General features: G+C 41.5%; 1 protein-coding gene across 1 annotated transcript; it reads right to left on the bottom strand.

Moving 5' to 3' along the window:
* Positions 1 to 3,637: 3,637 nt before the first annotated feature.
* On the bottom strand, positions 3,638 to 7,337 carry LOC117282754 (the record flags this gene model as incomplete). The annotated part of the gene is given in 1 exon segment (XM_033753656.1): positions 3,638 to 7,337. A coding segment is annotated over 1 exon segment (3,700 nt), but the record flags the coding sequence as incomplete, so codon positions are not given.
* Between the last annotated feature and the right edge of the window lie 2,536 nt (positions 7,338 to 9,873).

Genomic DNA, 9,873 nt, shown 5'->3' with positions numbered 1-9,873 from the left:
TATCAATCGACGAAACACAAAATTGTGAGGGACGGTTTATTGCAAATAGTATAGTTGGATCCCTTAATAAGAATGAACAATCTACCCCATATATTCTTGAGGTTGAGAAATTTGAAACCACAAATAGCTCTGCAGTTTCCGAATTTTCTATCAGTTCCATGAATTTACTATGGCCGAATGGCATTCAGTATGAGTGGGTATTGCTCTTTGTGCGTGATGCCGCAAGTTATATGATGAAAGCCGGTACTGCTTTCCATATTTACTTTCATATTTCCAAATATGACACATGTGACTTGCCTTGCGCATGGGTTGCACCGTGTTGCAGAAACAATTCATGCAAATTTTCCGCTTGTTGACAAGTTGGTGTCTTCTGTGAAGAAGGTATTTGTTAAAGCGCCATACAAAAAAGAAGCCTTTAAAGCAGTAGCACCGAGCGTTCCACTTCCGCCAGAACCAATTTTAACGCGCTGGGGCACGTGGCTGTGCGCAGCGAGTTATTATACCGAACATTTAGAAACAGTTAGGAATGTCGTGAATACATTTGATCCCAAAAGTGCAGCATCAATTCAAATTGCCCACGATGTACAAAAAATGCATAACTACAAACTAATCTTTCCTATATATATCTGCTCACTTCTCTCATCTTCCATCCGCCATTTCCTCACTGGAGGCAAACAGTAGCAATATTACTTTGTATCAGTCGTTAAGTGTGTTCAAAATCACTGTTTCCAAATTGAATTCGGTTCCTGGAAGGGTTGGTGAAGTAGTAAAGGCAAAAGTACACAGCATTCTTTAAAAAAAATCCAGGATATGAACAAATTTGTAAAATTGAAGAAATTTTAGTCGATAAACGGACTGAACTGCCAAGTAAAAAACCACTAAGAGTGGAGCAAATAGCGGCATTTGTACATGCGCCCCTAAGTTCCTGTGAGGTGGAAAGAAGTTTTTCCCGCTATAAGGACATCTTACGAGACAACAGGAGGTGACTAACTATGGAAAACCTAAAACATTTAGTAATTGTGAACTGCAACAGAAGAGAAGTTGAAAGTTCGGAGAGCTAAATGTGAGTACCATTGGTTTTTTAAATTTTTAATGAAATATGTTGGCTTTGTTGCACGATTTGTATTTAAGTATAGTTTGTTATTGCAAGTGAATCATTCAGTGATTACATAAAGAGAACTTAAATACTGATTTGTTAGTCTTAAAATAATGTAAAATCAATTTTAATATTTGGTATAAATTTTTATATGCATATTTCGGAAGTTTTTCATGCATAAATTCATACATATTTAAGAGATTATTAGGGCATAATAATCCGGTCCCTAGTGATTAGTTATATGATACAGTACTGAGCCAAAATAATGACTTACACATTTATGGCCCTATTATTATGGTAAGAGAAAATACACACATGCCTTTAACGTCATATTTTAGTTACGATATCCGTGATTATGGAAATTGTGACTCTATTCTTTATTGAAATTTTTATTTTAAATTTAAAAATTTGTAATGGAGGGTGGATTATATCCACTACGTTCAAGACCTAAAGTACTTTCTTTTTTAAAATTGAAACCAAAGCAGAGTTTGAAATGTAAAAGTTGCTATGAGTAACTAGTAAATCCAGCCAGAAGCAAATAACATACAGATGCAAACAAGTTCTACTTCCTAGTGCATGGAGACGAAACATACATCTTAAGCAAGGTAATACAATCACGGTTACCACCATACAGACTTCAGAAAGATGTAATGGTGGCCCTCATAGGAACTCCCTAAGGAATGATCATCTTAAAGGCACACACATAAAATTACTGGTACTGTACATTTTTCTTCAGGAACTTCAATTTTTGCAGATTTGGGGGGAATTTATTAACTGGCTCGGATGCGAATGTTATTGAATATATCATTTTGTATGTTCGACCATTGTGAACATTTGAGCATATGCTATAAAGACAATGGACTTAAACTCCATTATTTCTAACTTAAAATACAAAACAAATGTTACTCTGATTAACGCCACGATTTGCACCTCAATTCAGCTGGGTCCCAGCGCCACCAACTGGCGTCCTGGACGTGCAAAGATATTTCTCTATACATATATCAGACTAGACTAATACACCTCACACTCACCAAGACTCTTTAATTGTCTATATCATAGTAAATATATCCATTGAAATAGGAAATCAGTAAACTTATCTAATATAAATAATACACATTAATAGTTTCTGTTTATACAAGTCTCTAAATATTAATTTCTTCCCTGAATGTATTCTGAGCCGGAACATAGGAGCAGGGGAAGGCCCCAGAAACAGCATTGGCCATAACAACCAGTACCCCCTGTCCCGTCCGACTCAATATTTTGATTGACAATTGAGGTATGATATTAGAATATATTAATATAACATGTTAAAACGAGGGCGGGAGAATGTAACACTACGTACTGTAAAATATTTCTCCTTTAATCAAGTGCTGCCAGTTCCAGCATGAGGGAACCAACAAAAACAACGTCTGTCGGTGCGTCCGTCACTCGCGGGTCATACAGTGTTCAGTGATGCAGTGTAGCCGTCCCTGTCTATGTTCGTGAAGATGTATATCGAACAATGATTGTACTTGATTTTCTGAAATCCTGAGTTGGTTTTAAGGACAGCTTGGAAGTCATTTTAGGATATATATATTACAAGAAGAAAAACTTGAAACCACGAACACTGCTGTTTTTGTTATCCTAGTCAGGATATTTTCAGATTTTTTTGAGCAAGCTAGGCGATGATACAGAGTGGTTCCCAGCTTATCAAGGCTCGATAGGAACTTTGGAAACATCACCTCATATTTTACATTGCAACAATATAGTGTCCTCGACACGCTGGGAACCCAAAGCAGACAACTTAGCTCAGTCTTTTAACATGTTTTGTGCTGATGTGTGGGACTCTATGAAAAATACCAACCCATCAAGCAAAACACAATAACACACATACAGACACTTTGGAAACTAAATCACAGGTGTAGCTATCTCCGCCATACAAATAGGCTTAACTTAAGGTACAGTTTCTCATGTACGAGTGTCTCGGATGCTAAGCTGGCGTTAGTGTGAAGGAAACTGTGAGGGGTTCGGACAATTTCTCCTTCACTGGGAGGAACACGAGGGAAGGAACGAACTTTCGGTGCAGCTGTAACTGTTCACTCGGAGTCCCGTCGGGCTCTTCCAGAAGGAACGGTTGCATTATGAACTGATCTAAACAAGGAAGTTGATTTTGTGGGACGGCGTAAGACGCAGGGACTTGAGACTTTCTGGCCGCTTCTTGTAACTTTCTTTTTACTTCATCCGTGACAGCTTCTTTTAATTCTAATAACGACTCCCCTGCTTCTGATATTTTTCGCATTTCAAAATTAGGGCTCTCAGCCTTATGCTCCTTTCTGATATGCTTCTTTACAATTATCATATATGGGGAGGAGAACCCGCAACGAGTACATTTGTACAGACCTTGTGGAGTCGTACTGATCGCGACTGCCTCGACGGAGCTGGAAGAGACTGTTTCTGGTGCACTTGCGGGATGGGTACTGTGCCTATTCTCGATATGCGACAAGCAATTTTCTCGAGATCTAAAGCGCTGAAAACACTTTGAACACCGAAACTTACACCTTCCATTCATCGAATCTTCTTCAATTATTTCGCCTTCCAACTTTTCTGCATTCTTCAAATTATCTCCATTTTCTTCGTTGTTCGGAGAATGTCGCTCAACAAGCTTCATTCGTTCTTGCAAACTGCCGCTTTGCGGTGGATACTGGGCTGGCGATGCAGGGCCTAGAAACTGATTTAAAACGCCTGAGAACTGATGGGTTAGGATGTGGTGTTGGAACACTTCGGCCTGGAGGAAACTCTGCAGACAAACAGGACATTGTAACGGTTTTGCTGGGTCAGGTAACGGCTGCGAAATCAGACCTCCGTGGGATCTTTCATGGACAAACAGAAATGCTAGAACAGGCGTCGTAAATGGGCAATAGGAACAGTGATAGCTTTTTACTGTCGAATCTCCGGAACCGAAGAGACTTGCAAACACCTGATGCCCGCCCGCATCTCCTGTGCGTTCCTGAGGCGTTAGAGCGGGCGGCCGTGAACAGCCAGTGTCCTGATCTTGACTGTGCCAGTTGTTCGGAATTTTCAAAGTAGGGCTATAAGTACACCCTGGACCAGATGAAGAATTGTTGACTGTTCCAAAGCTCCTGGCTGACTGTAATTGATGTTTCCCTTGTTGCGAAATAAGTTGATATTGATTTTCCAATTCTTTCCATTTTTCTACACCATTCTCACCATGGTCGTTCAAGAGATGTGCTTTCAGCCACTTTGTGCTTCGGAAGCGGCGGTTACATATTGAACAAACCTCAGTAAAGTGGCTGAAATACCTGTGACTTAGATCACTCAGGTCGGACGGTTTCAAAGCCTGGTCGCCCTCTACTTGAAGCTGTATATTGGACACGCTGTCCTTAGCTGAGTGAGCGACGGCTCCATCTTCAACAATTCCATGGGTATTCTGTTTATGCACGCGTAGAAAATACTTGCTACAGAGTTCCTTGTTGCAGATGTCACAAATAACGCCACCAATTTGCGCTCCATTCTCGATCTCAATGCCATGCATACGTTGCATGTGCGTCTTCATGAAGTACTTATTGCACAATTCCTTGTTACAAATTTCACAGTAACTGCTCGTCGGCGTCACAGAAATTCGTTTCTCTGATCCTACGAGAGTCGCTGGCTGACTCTGAAGCTTCTCAGGAGGTGACTTGGTCTCCAACTCTTCCTTAATCATGTTACTAATCACTGTGGTCGAGGTTGATGCTATCGTTGTTACAGCATAATTGTGAAAATCGTCCACATGTTGCTTCAGCTGATATTGGGTGAAGAAATCTTTCTTACATGAGAAGCAATACGTATTCGTGCTTGAGAGAGGAGACATGCCAGTCACCTCCACAGATGGAGGTTTTTGTCTTTCAACGCCATTTTGACCTTCAATTAAAATACCATGTTCCGTCATCATATGGGCTGCCAAGCAGTAATGATTCTCTAACACTTTGTTGCAAATGGTACAAGTAGCCACTTTACTTACGTTAAGGTTATTCAATTGCAATATCATAGTTTGAAGTTTCTGCAGATCTTCACTAATGGCGTCTTTCCCATCGTTGTTATTGTTGATAGGTCCCTCTTCAGCCGTCGATTTGTCACTATTTTTAAACATATTTCCGTTCTCAAAATTTGTACTAATATTCTCATGAGCTTTAGAATCAAGTCCACCCGGATCTTCCTGTCCCTCCGTCCTCTCGCTCCCCGTAACATGCAGGTACGCTCGATGTACCTGCATCTGGTAGAAGCTCTGAAACCGCTGTCCGCAGATGTCGCATTCCGAATCGTCGATATCAGAGAAGTCGTTCCTTATTTTGTCTCCGGAATCTGAACTGTTAGTACCCTGCTCACCTACTATTAAATTTAATGGGCTCATCCGATTGTAAGTCCATGCAGTACAGCCACTAACCCCCGTTTTAAGTTCTTTCCCATCACCTTCTGAAATGTAAATACCGTGACGTTTCATTTTGTGCGTCCTCAGGAAATACTTATTACAATATTCCTTACAGCATATCTCGCAAAATGCATCGGCATTAATGACACCCAACTTTCGTAACCGATCTGAAGATAATGCGATTTCTTTCGAGTTTTGCTGAGAAGGAGTTGGCGAATTCTTGGTGCAATTTGTTGAGCTAATATCCGGATAATCTCCCACTGAACGGCCTTCCTCTGAATCTTGCTCGGGTTCCTCTTTCACCTTTGAAGCTTCCACAGCTTCATCTGTAACAGAGTTTGCAGGACTCAGCTTCATTTCCAGGTTGCTGCAATGTTTCTCGTGCGAGCTGACGCCCACTTCTCCCACTTCCGAAATGTTTTCTGGTATGTCACTGGAAACAGTGTCTACAACATTTGACCCAGTATCTGAACCTGCCGATGTGCTTCCTCGTTCATCGGTCTCTTGTTTCCTAAGACAATCCGATGAGTTCAGGAAAGATGTACTCCCTGATGCAGGGAGAGACTCGTCGATAATTCCATGAATCTTCGCTTTGTGTCGCCTAACAAAATATTTGTTACAGAATTTCTTTTGACAGATATCACAAAATGATTTCAGCTGTGCGTTTCCAGGTATTTTATTCGTGATTATATTTTCGGATATTCCGGGAGGAAGTGATGGAGTTTTTGGATTATGTGTCCCTGATACAGTAGACGTTGTCCGGGAAAGATTTAAATTAACCTGAATCAAAGGAGTTGGGTAATGGGGGCCAGGAATCATAGTTCCACCGAGTGTAGTACTAGGACCATCGACGTAAATTCCATGCTTATTAGCTTTATGGGTCTTTAGAAAATATTTGTTGCAAAATTCTTTGTTACACAATTCACAATAAGCGTCAGGATTGAATATTCGTATAGAAGTTGTGCCAGGAGCTTGTCCTTGGTTCTGTGTGAGTGAGGAAGTGGAGTGAAGCCCTGAACTTTGGGACATGAGAGGCAACAAGAAATGTGGCGATAGGGGCATGTAACCAGGCAGAGAAATGTTCCCATCAACAAGTGAGCCCGAACTGCCAGAATCATGAGTCTGTGGTAACACTACTTGCGGTTTGGTCCCGTGGATTAAATCATCTGTCTTATTTCGAAACTCGGATATTAGAGATCTTACAGCGAAACCTATATGCGAAGTTGAGTCTGTGGTTCGTAAATGAGAGAGATTAAGCGGTATTTCTGACTTACTGCCATGTGAATTGTCGCTTCCTACTTTGTGTTGAAACTGGGTTTGAAAATGTCCATTCTCGGTATGAAATTTAAGATGTTCTTTGGAGTTTAAAATCTCAGGACAATGAGGGCATTGCGAAGAAGAACTGTGATCATATATCTTAAGTGTATCCGATTCTGGGTCTAGTTCCAACTCTGGCTCTGCCTTAAGGTCCATTTCCAGTTCCGTATCGGTGTGTCCATGGGCTGGATTTGGTGATTTTTCATTGTGTGTCTTACCTTCGTTGTTGGATTCCGGTTCATCGTCGCTGGATGGCTCCGTGAGTGAAAGCAGTCGAACAGGTTTTGACTGCTTCCGTCTCTTCTTGACTTGAGACTGGTCAGCTTCTGATTGGCTGTCCTGAAATGGACGTTTGTAGCTTGGAGTTTCGATGACGCTGTTTGGGGCCATGTCCTCTTCATCGTGGTGTTCTACTTCCTCGCTGGAACTGGAGGAGTCTTCCCCGTCGCTGTACTCTGCGCCTTTGATTACACTCCCGGTTCCTGCCGTTGCTGAGTCAACAACAGTAGAACTCATCATCCCGTTCTGTGCTCTGTTATCGTGTTGAAAAGGACGCACTACTGCCAGTCTTCATGTAGAGTGTAAGGTACTGTCCTGTAACAAGCATTAATGTCGTGCAAGTTAAGATCGATGTTATGTTTTAATCTACATATACTATATGAAATTTTGCTGTGGTTCTGTATGGGTGTGAAACTCTGTTTCTGATATTAAAGGAGAAACTTAGACTGAGGGTGTTAAGGACAATATTTGGACCGAAGAGGGATGAAGTGACAGGAGGTTTGAGAAAACTGCATGATGAGGAGCTTCATAACTTGTGCTCTCCTCCAAGTATAATTAGAATCATGAAGTCAAGAGAATGAGGTGGGCAGGGCATGTAGCGTGAATTGGGGAGAAGAGGAGTGTATATAGGATATGGGTGGGAAAGCCGAAAGGAAGGATACGCTGGGAAGACCAAGGCGTAGGTGGGTGGACAATATTAAAATGGATCTCAGAGAGATAGAATGGGATGGTATGGATTGGATTCATCTAGATCAGGATAGGGACCGTTGGAGGGCTCTTGTGAACACTGTAATGAACCTTCGGGTTCCATAAAATGCTGGGAAGTTCTTGAGTAGCTGCAGAATTGGCGGCTTTTCAAGAAGAGCTCAGCTCCATGAGTGAGTGACAAATACTATGTGACACTTCCTTCTCCGAATAAGGTCATTAAAGCTGCGACCGCTCAGTTTACGGCGCATGCGTTCTTTTATTTGGCGATACACTCGAATCGCGGATTCTAATTCCTCTCAAACCAGGGATATATATTCGCGTATCTGTTTATGCCGGCCTGTGTCGTTAGAGATGGAACCAATGTTGGAGAAGTCTTACTGAAACATATGAAAGGTTCTCACATTCAGAGTCAAACAGGTCTGACAGCCTGCTCCGTGGAAGCTGAAGAAAGCTCTGAAATATTATCTCTGTTATCACATTCTTGCTAATACTGAGTTAGGATATTTATGTAGTAAAGGCAAAGGTAAAGTTGTTCAACTAATTAAGCACTACGCCATGAAGGCGTATAGTGGGGTGGATGTATAGATCCACATTTTATTGTCCCCAGCACTAGTCAGTGGTGGGTGGTTAGCTTCACGCAAATGTCGCTTTACACCCGAGGAAAGAGCCGCCGGCAACATTTGGATAGGAGGTTGAGTGGACCCCAGAACCAGTCTGAGGGACGTGGGGAAGAGAACATTCTTGACCCTACCGGGACTCGAACTCCGACGCCTCTGTCGTCCAGCCCGTAGCTAGTCGCTATATCGATTATCCTATCCCGGCTTCCGTAATTAACGATTTATTGAAGTAATTATTTGAAACGTCTTGCAAATTAGAAGTTCTGTAAAAAGTTGCACAATAACTACAGTTACGATCTTCCACGAAGTGGTACAAACGTATCAACGTTACAGAGAAACCTACTGCCTCCATTTTGGGGCCAATTCTGCTGTCCTGAACATTTAGGAAAATTCGGGGTGACGCATTCCGGAAGAATTTAATCTCAATATTCACAGCCGAGAAAACTTCAGAGCTCATGTTTCATGGCGTTTCAAATCAATTGAAGTAATTCAATAAGATTGCTAGAAATCTAGGAACTTTTGTGCACAAACAAATTAGTCTTACACTCCGTCCTTTACAAATCAGAAAACTGAACGAATTTCCTTTCAGTATATTCATAATGCTTTAAATCTAACCACTGTTGGTCTAGTGCACACGCGATGGTGTACCTTAACTACGATAATAGTCATTATCTTAGGTAAGATCTGAAAGTTTCTGGCGATGGTACATCAGTACAAATATTATGTTTTGGGGCATTATCCACCATCTTGTCTTTATCTACAAACTGTTCTGTTTATTTTTCAAAACACAACGTTTCGGATACTGGATTATGTCTCCTTCAGGCAAAAGACGGAGACAGAATCCAGTTTCTGAAACGCTGTCTCTTTAAAAATAAACAGGACGGTAAGAGACGGTGACAGAATCCAGTCTCCGAAACGCTGTGTCTTTAAAAATAAACAGGACGGTAAAAGACGGAGACAGAATCCAGTCTCCGAAACGCTGTCTTTAAAAATTAACAGGATGGTAAAAGACGGAGACAGAATCCAGTCTCCGAAACGCTGTGTCTTTAAAAATAGACAGGACGGTAAAAGACAGAGACAGAATCTGGTCTCCGAAACACTTTTTTTTTAAAAAATAAACAGGACGGTTTTTAGATAAAGACAAGATGATGGATAATATCCAAAAACATATTATTTGTACTAATTTTAAGCTTTCACGGGGATTCATTTTTCATACTGACCCCGCTCTTGAATATGATCATCGTGAGGAAGTGCGCTGTGTTGGAAACAGTTGGGAGATACATGCTGCTTCATATTAAGGGTCCAAGACAGGATGCCTAATGTGCATATTCGCTCGGACCTAGCTCCAGCCCACCCGTCACCCCCATGAGCCTGTTGGATCGCAGCCGATATAACATTAACACTCATTCACCTTGTCCACTTCAAGCCAGTAAATAGTGTCAGGATGT

This window comes from Cryptotermes secundus, unplaced genomic scaffold, assembly GCF_002891405.2.
Source record: "Cryptotermes secundus unplaced genomic scaffold, Csec_1.0 scaffold958, whole genome shotgun sequence".
Lineage (NCBI taxonomy): Eukaryota > Metazoa > Arthropoda > Insecta > Blattodea > Kalotermitidae > Cryptotermes > Cryptotermes secundus.
Note: the sequence above shows the minus strand (reverse complement) of the source record. Positions and strands in the feature narration are given on the sequence as shown.